The 14,662-nt window shown below is 41.6% G+C and overlaps 1 protein-coding gene across 3 annotated transcripts in view; it reads right to left on the bottom strand.

The window, feature by feature from the left end:
- cald1a (caldesmon 1a) overlaps positions 1 to 14,662 on the bottom strand; it is a 140,210-nt gene that overhangs the window by 61,921 nt on the left and 63,627 nt on the right. For all 3 annotated transcript variants that reach the window (XR_013963318.1, XM_080754730.1, XM_080754731.1), the window contains exon 2: positions 8,142 to 8,227. Coding sequence is in view for 2 of the 3 variants with exons in the window: in XM_080754730.1 (XP_080610856.1) it covers positions 8,142 to 8,218 (77 nt within the window). In the remaining variant the exon portion in view is untranslated. The remainder of the gene's footprint in view (positions 1 to 8,141; positions 8,228 to 14,662) is intronic.

Here is a 14,662-nt window from a genome sequence, read left to right as displayed (position 1 = left end):
AAGGGTCAATTTAGACCGCACTAAAGGAACCCACAGAGTCCCTGGAATCCACTTTGAGAACCACAGCTGTGGAGAGGAGAGGAGAGGAGAGGAGAGGAGAGGAGAGGAGAGGAAAGGAAAGGAAAGGAAAGGAAAGGAAAGGAAAGGAAAGGAAAGGTGTGCACACAGAGGAAACCTTTTCCAACAGCATTAAAGCATTAATCCTAGATCTTTTGAAAGAATAAAACAACACCCAGAGCGCGATACAATCACCATCTATTCTACCACAGCCTGATGTGTGTCGACTGATACCGACAATAAGCCACACCAGTCTACTCTTATTCCTTCTTATTCCATCGCTAGAATTATATGTATTTGGCCGCCGACCCTCATCTCAAAATATTACGGTATCAGGGACCCCCAGGGGCAAATATTTGAGTTACAAAAAAGACATATTCAAAGATTTGCAACCCCCCTAAAATAAAACACACAGAGTGCCACGCTGCGAGCTTGTATATCTGCTGTTTTTGAATGTCTAAAGCATAAAGTACTGGTTAAGTGACACAATTCCATGGTCTTAGAGGGTTATTACAGATGACATTCCTGAGCATGTTGCGTGGCTCCAGACCAACTACACTGTGACTCTGAGACCCAACGCCAAGCACCGCTGATGATGATGATGGCTGCTTGGGATCAGCTCCGACGTGGGAACATTCTCTCTCCCCGAGAGGGACATAAAAACAGCAGTCAAAACATTCCACCGTGCGTGTGTGTGTGTGCGTACTGTACTGTATTGTTTGTGTTTTGTATGTGTGTGTAATGCTTGGTTTTATGTGCGTGTGTGTGTGTGTGTGTATGTAGGTGCGTGTGCGTGCGTGCGTGCGTGCGTGTGCGTGCGCACTGTACGCACATGTGTGTGTGTTTGCATATTTGTATTTGTGTGAATGCTCGGATGCGTGTGTCTGTGTTCTCTTATTGCATGTGTGTGTGTGCATGCGCGCGCGCGTGCGTGCGTCCTCGGATATATTGTGCGCGTGCGTGCTTTGTGTTTGCCGACCCTACTGCATGTGATAAACGATGACGGCGGTACCGTATATATACTGTACAAGTAACCGGTCGGTTCGAACACAAACAAACTGACTGCAGAGCATCTCTCAGCGGCATATCATTTTTCAGAAACAGCAGATATACAAGCTCGCAGCGCGGCACTCGGTGCCGCGCTGTGAGCTTGTATATCTGCTGTTTTTTTTAATAGCTAAAGCATAGAGGGCATGTGGAGGGCAGGAGACTGTGTGAGAAATGTCAGCTCCGTGGAGGGGGCGAGGAGGGCTCCTTACTGAACGGAATTGTTGCAAGCCAAGAGCACACCTCTCTGTCAATGCTGATTCTCTCTCACACACACACACACACACACACACAATTTGTGTTTTGTTCAGAGCACACACCTGACCAAAGACCATTGATATTAAATATTGATGATGATTGTTGCGACCGTAAGGTCGCAGTTACTATCAAAACCTCCAACGGCTGTCTGTCAGTCGGTCTGTCCGACCGTCACATCACGTCACATCACGTCACATCACATCACGTCACATCACACTTTCGGGTTTCGGCCCTACTCTTATCTCCCTTATCTCTGCGCTTTAATGGTTAATGATGGTTTTCTAATTGTGCTGAGCCTGAACGCCAAGTAACATAAATGTTACTGTACTCATTCTATAATAAAATATTGCTTCAATCTATTTGTGAGTTATCTGACTGAAATGAGGTTTCCACACCGAAGCGCGACGGGTTGTGAGCTTGGAGGTCCGCTATTGTCGGTGCTTGATACTACACTGAAGCATAATCAAGTCAATACTGGAGATGTGGCATACGGAATGGATTTCTACACAGAGAGGGACAGTGTTTAAACATAAGATGCTGCATTCAAGTTCAGGAGAGTTTGGACAAGACAATTCTCTTGAATGCCGTCTTCAGGTATGTCATGGAAAGAGGGCATTTGGCATTGCTTTAGTAAAAACTGCCTTCATGGTCTGGAGAGGGCACTTTTTACAGACAAATAAAAGGGCAGGGGCTCAAGCCCGCTTTGATGTCCATGTGTGCACGTGCCTGGCTATGCATGTGGCAAACCCTACTGACCCCGCTGTCATTCCAAGCCCCCCGCGTTCCTCGTCTCCTCACAGCATAGCCCTGTGATGGTTGACTGGAGCCAGTGGTGGAAGAAGTATTTTGTCGTTGTCGGGTGGAAACCTAACCTTGTATGTTCAAAACCTTCCGTTTTGTATTTATCATTTTAAAAATGATTTAAAATAGTGAAAATAGCCGATCGATCTACAAGCAGATCTGCTATTTTCACTATATTTGCACGAAGGTCTTGTGTGATGACGCAGGGGTTTACTTTACGGGAGAAAAAACAAACAAACAAAAAACGTACAAATCTGAAACTTGGAGATACTCTTGTCAGAAGTTAAAAATCTTTTGTGTTTTTTTTTCTTCTCCCCCTATTTTTTATTTGTTATCTTGAAAGTATTGGGACATTTTGAATAATTTTGAAACGTTTTAACACAAATCATCAATTCTGGGGTTCCCCCGCCACAAAGCATTTTTAGATGGGGGTCCGCTACCAAATACATATCAATTTGGGGGTCCTCGACATGAAAGAGTTTGAGAACCACAGAAGTGTACATGTACTTGAGTAAAAAAAAAGGCACCTAATTACTTTCCACCACTGACTGGAGCGAGCCGCCCTGACAACATGTGGTTCTGACTAGTCGGGGAGAAAAAAGGGGGCATGTAAATATTGATTGTTTGGGCGTATTGGCAGAAACGGAAACGGATCAGCACGAGCGGTCCAATCTTTTTATCAATCCCACGTCCCTCTTGGGGAGAGGGGAGGGGGGGAGGGGCCGTCGACTGCCAACTGGAATTACCGTTAAATAAACAACGCAGACCAAAAACTCCCACCGAGCTGAAAATGTCGAACCTCAAAGGTGCTTTTACAACTACACTCAAAGATGTCACTTTCTTTCCGTCTCCCTCAGGACTGGATAAAGTTAGTTGCGTGCGGCGAGTGTCACGCAACAAAAATAGCCGATCTATAAGCTCTCTTACTTATGACAGTGTTTTAAAGTGCATTTACTAAAATACTGTACTTTAGTACCATTTTGAGGTACTTTTTGAGGTAACTTTTCTTTTGTATTTCCAATTCTCAGTACTTTTACTTCTACTACACTACAACTCAGAGGCAAGTGTTAACCTGTGAAATGTTTAACTGCATAATGAGTACTTTCTACTTTTGGTACTTTAAGTACATTTTGATACCAATACTTTTGTACTTTTACTCAAGTAAATTTTGAATTCCAGACTTTTACTTGTAACAGAGTATTTCTACATGGCAGTATTGATACTTTTACTTGAGTAAGAAATGTGAGTACTTTTCCCACCACTGGCCGTATTTTGGAGCGGTTTGGATATCGTTGCTGTCCGGCAGAAACCTCTTATCTACATGATGTTTTTTTTTTTCCGTAAATGAAGGAGCTCTGGAATCGAACCTGTGACTCTCTGCTATAGGCTGCTTTAGAGCCTATAACGGTATGAGCTTTAACCACTAGGCTAGCGGCGCCCTGTGTGTTTTCAGCATAGTAATGCATGGCAGAATCATTCTCTCTCATACTCTAGCACTCGCTTATTTACCGAGCAACTCACTCAGCTCGCTCGCTGCTTCACTCATTCAATTACTCAGTCATCGTGCTCTCTCTCGGTTTTTCACTCACTCTATCGCTGGCCACGTCTTTCCATAATAACTTTTTCCCCATCACCCCTCCAAGTCTACATCATTTCTCTGCCAAATTCCATTTCCCCCCCTATATAACATAAACGCAGGGAAATTGCATAAATAAATTGAGCTGGGAGATTTTTAAGGCATGTTGTGAAACCTAACAACTGCATTAACCTCCACTTCAATCAAAGCCTTCGCAGAGCAGTTTGGGAACGGAGGCCCAGGCAAAATGTCCACTGCAGGCGAAATAGGTTTACATGACTATTAAACAGCGTAACAAGACCATTTGTTTTTTATAAGTTGAGGAAATGTTTTATTTGTATCTAGGGCTGCAACAGTTCATCAAACTAATCCTTTTGATCAATTATACAATAAATATTGATAATCAATAACCTGAAATGATCAATTAATAATCGACATATTTTGGGCATGTTATTATAGGGAAAAGGTGATGTAAAAAGACACAAATCCACTGCTTTACCAAAACTTGGAAGTCTGCAAGGACGTGTTCCAGAGAATTATCTTTGGATGTGCTCATCAAGAGGGTTTAAATAGATGGAAAGTGAATCCATGGCATAACACTACCTACCACAGCCTTGAGTGTTATTGACTCAGGGTTTGGCAGATAAATTCACACACAATTTGATCAAAAAGAAGAAAAAAACAAAAAACAATACAATGCTAAGGAAAACATAGCATAGCAGTGGGTTATGATGGTTATTAAGGCTGCACGTTATATTGAAAATGTATTGTCATCGCAACATAAAGCGCATATTGGATTACAACAATCCAGGAATAAAGGATGTTTTTCTTTGGATTAGAAGAAATAGTTTTAAGGGGAGCAATGAGAAACTGCATTGCTAAATAGGTGGTGTATCGTTGTTGTCGGGAAGAATTTGTGAATTAATACCCTGGCCTACTTGGATCATGCTACAGTGTCACACAAAAGCATCGAAAACTGGCATATCTGCGATGCATTTCGAGCTTGTAGTTTGCAACTTAAGCTACTTTTGAATTTGAATCCTGAAAAGTAACAGTTTTGGAGATATGAGGTTTCGATCCTGACAGAGACGTTATACTCACTGTCAACTTTAGCCAGGTGCAATGTTTTCAGTAAAACCATGTTGTTGGAATTGAAACACTGTGAGCCATTTCTTTCTTCTTATTCAGTGTGTGCGTAGTGCATAGCCTGCATACATCAGGTTTTTCCTAGTCTGGGTTCTAGCAGCCGACCAAAGGCGTTCAAACTGTATACTTTACAGTATTGTGTTTGCTTATCTCAAGTCATTATCGTCATTGAAGCTCACAATGCGAGCTTGTAGATTGGGTATTCGCTCTATTTGTTGTACAATGATGTACATATAGGGCCCAAGTCATTAAAAACTATGATAGAGAAGTAGTGTATACAGTCATCCATGTGAACTACATTAACATTCATGTGAACATATTTTCTAAAGCACTATTCTGAGCTAAGGGACCTCTGTGGAACTCTTTTTTTTTTGTTGTTGACAGAAGCAACCATAATATAACGTCTTGGATCGGCATGCACATGGAGCTGACAAAACACACAGCTATTTTTACTGGCCGAAATCAACAACATCCTCAATTGATTTCAACTGACAGGGTCGTAGCACCAGAGACAGCATGGGTTGGGGTGGGGGGATAGAGAGAGAGAGAGAGAGAGAGAGAGAGAGAGAGAGAGAGAGAGAGAGAGAGAGAGAGAGAGAGAGAGAGAGAGAGAGAGAGAGAGAGAGAGAAAGGGAGAAGGGGTGAATCATAAAAGTTGGAATGGAAGCAAGAGAGAGATCAGTGATGGAAGAAGTACTCAGATGTTTTATGTAAGTAAAAGTATCAATACTGCAATGCAGAAATAGAGTAGAAGTCCCGTATTCAAAATGTACTTGAGTGAGGGCAGATTCTGCCAATGCATTTCAATGGGAATGGAGCGGTTTGCTGCCATTAGTTCACAAACGCTCCATTCCCATTGAAATGCATTGTCAGAATCCACCCTCATAGGTAAAATACAGTGCAGTGTGACCAGGCCCTCACACCAAACCACCTATGAGAGTGGATTCCTGATCCCGCCAATGCATTTCAATGGGAATGGAGCGGCTTTTGCAGAAATCCTCTACTGGCAGGAAACCGCCTCCATTCCCATTGAAATACATTGGCGGAATCGGGAATTTGAGATTTGTGAATACTGAAGAAAGTAAAGAAATACCTAAAAACTTACTTTAAAGGAATAGTTCCAAAACATTACTCATTACTAAGCCAGTAATTTGATGACCAGCACTGGTTCCCGATGGAGACACAAAGAGATGTAGGAATGCGACAAAAAACGAAAAAATATCCATGAATTCAAGTCTCCACGGGGTGGGTATTCGATAGGGGGAAAAAAATCATTTTGGGGGTGAACTGTCCCTTTAAGTACAGTATTTGAGTAAATGCACCTACTTGAGCCACTGAGAGAGACAGAGTGCAGAGACAATTAAGGCAAGTAGTGACAGACATTGAGCAGACGTTTTCATAGTCTGTCAACCTTTACTTCTTATTCTTTTCATCTTATCTTTCTGTCTAACGTAGGGCAATATTTAACGAGCAATGTGTTGTTGTTTGTCTTTTTTCTCTTTTTTTTCCAAGGCCTGCTCTGTAGAGAGTCCAATTAAAAGGAGAGAACGGAGCATGGCGTTCTCTCCAACTTGGCACGGACATAAAGAGGGAGGTGGGCAGGACGGTCTGACAACCACATCTCCCAGATTGAGGTTAGACCCTCAATATTTAGTCAACTTGACCTTTGTCTCTAGTTCTTGGTCTGCTATTTTTCCCTCTGCACAAACTCTTCGAAAATAGCCAATCTACAGCGCAGTGCAAGTCGTTGTTAGATAGATAGATAGATAGATTGTTGTAGCTTGTAGATCTGCTATCTGTACACAATACGATAATGTACACGTCTACACGTCTCTACCTGGAGACCTCACCCCCAAGAGTACTTCACTGGGGGGCAATATCACTTAAAAGTGTTATCATGATAATCATTTCTGTATTCAATATCTCAGCTTTTTCCTAAACTTATTTAACTCATTATTAGACTGCATTTCCTGAAATCAGACTAATAAATAAGACAGAACAGGAAGTGAAAGTGGAAGAGGTCAAGGAGGAAGTGAAAGTGGCCAGGTAAAAGAGGAAATGGAAGTGAGATGGAGTTTGGTGAATTCAGTGAATTATTCTCCCCTTTTAAGTCAAACAACAACAACAATGACAATAAGAATATTTGTTCATATCTTAACCACTCAGATCCGGTTTGCTTTGTGATACAAAGAATAGCAAATTTACAAGCTTCGAAGCTTACTTTTGACGTTTTCAGATAAAAATATCCTCCAGTTTGAAAGTAGTTCATATTAAAGATTCCTCCAAAATGTTAACCACAGTAACCCACAGTATCGGGGTATTGTGATTTGTGATTGTACAAAATGTAATAATATTCAAATCATCCCCATTTAAATCTAGTCTGTACACTTCATCATCGTCATTTAAATGCTGATCTAGCTGTACTGCTGCAAGCTGCTGGATATGAACTGGTATGCAAATGTCTCAGTCTGCAATAACATTTACATACTCAAGTAAGGTAAGTACCTCAAGACCGTACTCAAGCACAGTAGTTGAGTAAATAAACTACTTTGCACCCCTGTCTATGCATGTATGCATGTGTGTATAGTCTAGGAGTGTCACCACAATCTGAATCTCTTGGGGTTTTTTGCAAGTCGGTGCAAAAACAACTTGGTCTATTATCAGGTCATATGATGGTATGTTTGGACAATGTCCTGTCTTATTGTACACATGCGAGGAGGCATTGTCAGGACTTAGAGAGCCCGACTGATGACACACTTTTGGTTCGGATGCCCTTCCCGATTTTGGAGAGTCACAACCGATTACCCATGTTTTGACCCATATTTTGAAAAAGCACATGGGATATCTCTGTGACAATCAGCTGTGGAGATGTCGGTCTCTGCGTACTTTCTATGACGTGAGTCTCGTGTGAGCTGTTGGTACTGCATACATAGTGACATATGGGACATAGGGACCACACTAAGTCAAACGTAGGAGCGGTTTGGACCACGCAATAATAACTGAATAAATAAGTAAGTAAGTAATAAGTAAGTAAATACATTTCAAATGAAAGCTGCACTATGTACAGTAACTTTCCTGTTCCACCCCGGATTTGAGCCCGGGTCTCCAGTGCAAGTGCTTACATTTTTACCACACAGCTCTGAGAAGAAATAGAATTTTGAGGTGCAGGTACAAAATTCATGTCAAACCAGAAACAGGGTGAAGTTGGAGCAGATAGCTGGACTGTCCTGCAATACGTGCACACAACGGGACCTACCGTTCAGCCTCCAGACGCATTTCCTCTCGCTTCTGTCTCCTCAACTCCCTGCGCCGCTCAAAGTCCATGTCATCCATGGTTATGCCCTGTGAGGGAGACATCAACAAACACCGCCATGTTAGTTTACATAGACAGGAAGGAAGGAAGGAAGGAAGGCAGGCTCAAGACGGACTTCCGGGTTGAATGTGAATCCTCAAAAGTCACACAGTTCTGGACATAATGAGGCTTCCAACTGACAAGACGACATGCATTAAACCCCATATCCACCACTGTATGGGGACCATCTACAGCAGTGGTTCTCACTTATTAGCCCGCGGACCCCCATTTGAAAAGATATGCCAGGGACCCCCATAAGAGAAGAATTGTATAGCTCTAGCAGTGATTCCCAACCATTTTAATTTCATGGACCCCCAGTTTGACACGCTGCGGACATCCATTTAATGGCATTTCTGTCTCTGGGACCCCAATCTATATTGTAAAATCTATGTTAATTTAACTCAGAGAGTGTATAAATGAAACCATTTGTACCCTCTTTGAGTTACATACCCATAAGGGTCCATTTGGTTCCCAACTATCATTTAGCTGGGGAACCCCTGGAACTCCCTCAGGACCCCTGGGGGTCCCCGGACCCCACTTTGAGAACTAATGATCTACAGTAATTCCTGAGAGGACGACATGACCATACCCATCTCTGAGTGTCTTGTCTAGCGCAGTGATATTCAAACTCCGGCCTGTGGTCCAGCGCAATCTTGACTGGCCCACAAACTTAAGCCCTTTGCACACAGGACAGTTGCGTTTTTTTCGTTTGCGGCATGAATAAAACGCATTGGATTTGGTGTGCAAGGCTGTGCGGAATCGGCGCTGCGGATCCAAAAAGGAGTCATAAAAGGAGTGATGAGTTTTTTACCGCATGCGGCAAGACGCACAAATCGAACTGGGTTCGATCGAGAAAAAAACGCACGGCGGCAGCCACTCGTCACACGGCTAATTCGGAGCTGGTGTGCATGAGGTCATAGTGAATCATTGTTTTCTTTTCAAAAAATTATATTGTCCGTTTTATCCGTGCGGTTAAATGCGCCTGTGTGCAAAGGGCTTTAATGTCCTTGAAGTCGCGCATTCAACAAGCTTCAAACTTAGCAGATTGGACCTTCCTTTCCAGAGATAATGGCCAATCGCCGATTTATTTTAGTTTATTTTCTGTAAAAAGCCATTTGTGTTGAATGTGGGCCAAGTCACAAATGACATTGTGAAGCAATTGAAAGAGAGATGTGCTCACTGCTCAGCTATCTTTAACATTATCCCACTTGATAGCAGGCAGACAGATAGACAACAACCCAGACAAATAGCAGACAAATGTACATTAGTTTGTTTTATTTATTGTGCTAATTGCACAAAAGTATTAAAAAGAGAGAAAATGTCGCAAAGATATAGCAAATTACTTTGATCACAAATTGTGTCATTGACAGAATAGAAATGGAACGCCAAGCCATAAAAGAATGAACATTGCACTTACTTTTCATACATTATGTGGAAATAAAGCAAATAAAAGAGAGAAGTTATCAAGTAATGTCATTTTATCAACTGGCCCGTGGCCCCTTGACTTTTTGAGCGGTGGTCACACCGTCTCCATAGCGTGGCCGTGTGTGTAGGTATGTATGTTTGTTTGTGGGTGGGTGGGTCTGTCTGTATGTAGCCTCAAGCCTGTGGTGTAGTACCTTTTATGACCACACATGTTAAGGGAGGGGCGCTGTTTTCAGGTGTTTTTTACCCCTTCTATTTCTTCTTATTTATAAAAAAAAAAGGAATGTGAGGGCAAAAGGATCTGAGTATCAGGGAAATGATAGAGACAGAGAGAGAGAGAGAGAGAGAGAGAGAGAGAGAGTATAGGCAGAGTGTGTGAGGGGAGAGAAGCCAACACAGGATGTTAACTCAATCAGCGAGGAGAGCACTCTCGCTAAAAATACCCTGCTTGGCTCAGGGTACGTGACTGTGTCTGTGCAGCGAGGAGGAGGCAAGGCGGGGACCACCCAGGCTCCACTGATCCTCCCCACCATCTCTCCCGCTAAGCCACCGACAACAACTAACGCAGATCCGCGCTCTAGAATGGACGTTCGCCGCGACTCCTGCAGGCCAAGCGACAGTGGTGGAAAAAGTTCCCGGATGTTTTTACTTGAGTGAAAGTGTCGATACTGCGATGTAGAAGTACTCCGTTGCAAGTTAAAAAGTCCGGAATTCAAAATTCACTTGAGTGAAACTGCAAAAGTGTTGGCATCAAAATGTACCAAAAGTATAAAAATCTTTTAAAAATAGGAGATCTATAAGCTCTAATTGCGACGCTTGTAGATCGCCTATTTTCAAATGGCCAAAATGTATACAATATTCTACAAAGTAACTAGTAACTAAAGATTTTAAATAAATGTAGTGGAGTAAAAAGTACAATATTTGCCTCTGAGATGTAGTGGAGTAGAAGTAAAAGTATTGGAAATTGGAAACACTCAAGTAAAGTACAAATACCTCAAAATTGTTACTTTACACCACTGCTCCTGGCCAATTAAGCGAGTGCCATGTGTGTCGCAGAATGAACACAGACACCATCGCATAAGGTTATCCACAGCAGCGATACAACACTCTCTAATGCAACCTTTTCAGGCCGCGGCACTCCAAAATAATATTTGAACGGGGGGGGGGGGGGGGGGGGGGGGGGGCCTCCAACCTGAATCACTTGCAATTGTTTAGGAGTTGAGGCATCGCATTTTGTTTGTCTCAGTTCCTCAGATAAATATTGTGATAATAGCAGATCTACAAGCTCTCGCAAGATGTTGAGTAAATCACAATTTGGCCAATGTTTGACCAGTTTTTATATTTTGGTTACTTTTGATGCGGTAACGGCCTTTTTCTTTTTTGCGGTATTAAAAAAGGTCTTAAGACATTACATTTTCACTTCACTGTCATCTAAGGAACGCCCTAAAATCATGTTTCCCCACCTCTATTACAGTGGTGCTCAAACTATGGGCTGGGGGGCCACTGGTGGGCCCTGAGGAGATTACCATGTGGGCCCCAAAATGAATTGGCAAAAACACCTAGATTTTATTGATTATATAAAAATAATTTGTGCTGAAAGAATACAACATAAAAAATGTTTAAAAACTCTGAAAAAAATGTTTTCATTGTAATACTGGTAAATAAGAACGTAAAGTACACCGTGTTGGTTCCATTGATCTAAGAAGAACACAATCGATTGATCTCCCATCTCAGATCGGTGGCCCGTGAATGCCTTTGAGATATGGAAGTGGTTCCTGATCCAGTAATCCATTGTAGACCTATCTAAAATCTATTGTAGATGATAGCAGAAAATTACAGTGGCAAAGATTTTGTGCAACTTCAGCACAGTAAGCGAAGACACACAAGAGAGCAGCTACAATATGTATAACTTGCAACAAGTAACATGACAGTAACATTAAGCTGGGTGTCCCAACAAATATCTGCCTGGGTTTTCAACGTTCACAACCAAATTATGCTTACAGTTAAATGGACATGTTTATTATGTTCTGTTCTGCAGTCACCAGGTGCGCTATAAGTGCTAAAATAATTGTCCCCCATCCTAATGAAAACACCAGGTGACCGTGAAATAGAAAATGGTAAAAAATAGCACATCATCAAGCTCACGCCGCTCAATGAGCTTGCAGATTGGATTTAAGTCATTGGGCCGTATTTTTGTCAGTGCCTTACAACTTATCCCAAAACGTCTTTGCCTTTTTAAAGCAGTAGTAAACAGTAAAACAGCAAAACAAACAAAACAAAGCCAAGTAAAGACACATTTGAGTAACGGTGTGCAATCGAAAAGTTCAAAGCAGTTGGACAAAAGAGCAGCAGATCTACAAGCTTGCAGCACTGCACGAAGTGACACGATGCAAGCTTGTAGAGCTGGCACTGTTTTTTGAATGTATAAACAAATGATAAAGAGCTCTACCTCAAGCTAGCCGTTACACAGTGGCCCTCTGCCTCTCACACATGCCAGTTCCTCACAATGCTGGGGCTTCCTCCCCGGGCAAGACCGCTTCCTGCCAGCTAGCTCTCTCTCTCTCTCTCTCTCTCTCTCTCTCTCACACACTCACAGTGCAACCTCAACCGACAGAAAAAGTCAAATACCCTTCTTCTTCCCTTGCCTGGGACCTCCCTCTGTCGTTCTTTCTCTGTCCCGTCCTCCCTCCCTCCTTCTCTCCCTCCCTCTGTGGCCGCCCTCTCTCTTTTCTCTCTGGGTCAAACCCCCCCCCCCCCTCTCTCCAAAGCACAATATTTGCCTCTGAGATGTACTGTAGTATGAAGTATTTACATTACAGTACTTGACCAGCCTCAGAGAAACTCGTCTTCATGTCTTTAGGGCCAAGCTGTCTGTCTGTCTGTCTGTCTGTCTGTCTGTCTGTCTGTCTGTCTGTCTGTCTGTCTGTCTGTCTGTCTGTCTGTCTGTCTGTCTGTCTGTCTGTCTGCTTCTTGTCCTCTCAAACATTTTCATGTCAAGGACCTCCAAATTGATACGTATTTGGTCGCGGAATCCCGTCTGAAAATATTGTGTGCCAGTGACCCCTAGAAGAGAAGATTTATGTTAAGAAAATTCGAAATTATTCTAAATCTTCCAAAGATCTTCAATATTTTTTTCTAATCTTTTTTTCCTTTTTTTTCCAGATGTACAAGCTCGCAGCGCGGCACAAAGTGGTAGCCAACATGACTCTACTGGAGTCAAAAATAGAATAACTTGTTTTAGATTGTACGATAAAAAAAAGTACACAAGAAAGCAACTCAATGACGGTAAGAGCACTTAATTAGCAATTCATTTGTTTATAAACCCCTGCATGTGTGTACTGTAAATGATGGACAGTTGGTAACCAAATGGACCCTTATTGATCTTTAACTCTTCAGGCTGTAAAATGAAACCAAATGGACCCTTACGGGTCCGTTTCATTTTAAACTAAAAATATTGTTAAACATCTGCATTACTTAATTTACAAGAAGTTTACACAATTAGAGAAAGTAGACAAATTGTTATTTTGACAAATGTGGAGGGACAGCGAATACACTTACAAATGTGGTTGCCTATTGCTTCTCTGACCATCAGTACGGCATACTGTACATAGAATTGTTGACAAAATCCTATCCAACGATAAAAAGATGATCTATGTTTTGAGTCTGAGAGGCTGAATCTCATCAAATGGTCTGTGGCTCAATAATTAATGGACCTTGACATGAAAAATGTTGAAAACCAGTGTTCTTGTGACAGCTAGTATCACAACATGAGGGGGTCCCTCACTGTGACAGCTAGTATCAGGGGGTCCTCACTGTGACAGCTAGTATCAGGACATGAGGGGTCACTCACGCCACTGTGTGTGAGAGAGCTCCATATACAGTATGTCATTTCATGTTCGTATCATGAAAAAACTAACAAACACCAAACTGAATCAGTATCAGGCCCAAAGGGCCCATGGACAATAGAACTATACTGTACAGAGCTCATTTATAATACTTCTCTGCATGCACCTGTTTATAATTAAGCTACAATGTGCTATACATTAACATATATTCTATGGGTAAGAACTTCTCTAAAAGCAATACCTTGTTGCAACAAAGTATTTCTAAACATTTCCAAACCAAATGAAAAGAGGAAGAAGGGAGACGCATAGAGGGATAATTTCTCTTTTGTTGCAGAGGTGAATGCTGGACCATAATATCAAACACTAACGCCAGATTATTCAGTCAGAAAGGTATAGAAATGGCTGTGGCTTTTCACTCTGACAGCATCGAGATCCAAGAGGAAGATGATGTAGATTATGATGTTGATGTTGCGAACAAGACCACAGAAGACGACACAGACTATGTGAACGATGGGACCAAGACCAAAGCTCAGCAGAAACCAACACAGAAGTCTGGTAAGAGATGTAATTAATGTTATTGGAGAGAGATGTAATTAATGTTATTGATAAGATATGTAATTAATGTTATTGATGAGATATGTTATCAATGTTATTAAAACCATTCATATAGGGCATGGCAGTGTTTTGTCGTTCCACTCAAAAACAGCCCATAAATCTTTCCCATAATTATGAGATTTCCAAAAAAACATTGATATCAATTATTTTAAGCCTAGAATGAAGTCATCCAGGATCCTGGTGAAGCATGAACCACAAAAACTTGAATTTTGTGAAGACATATTTTTGAATATTTAATTAGGCTATATGATTATATAGCCTACTATATTTAATAAATACCTTTATTTAACGTTTTTCAATTGTTTTGTTCTTCACAGAATCACATTTTCATGATCAAAGTTTTATGGACAACATAATTCACCAGGAGTCTGGATGGCTTGGATCCAGTCTAAAGAATATTCATATAAATGTTGTTAATTTAAAGTTTCTGTCTTTATCACCACGACTAAAACTGAAAAACAATTATTTGAATGTTTTTAACCGATCTCCCTTGTGTGTGTGTGTGTGTGTGTGTGTGTGTGTGTGTGTGTGTGTGTGTGT

This window comes from Nannobrachium achirus, assembly GCF_963921795.1.
Source record: "Nannobrachium achirus genome assembly, chromosome: 23".
In the NCBI taxonomy this organism is placed as follows: Eukaryota; Metazoa; Chordata; class Actinopteri; order Myctophiformes; family Myctophidae; genus Nannobrachium; species Nannobrachium achirus.
This window is presented reverse-complemented; position numbering and strand designations above follow the sequence as displayed.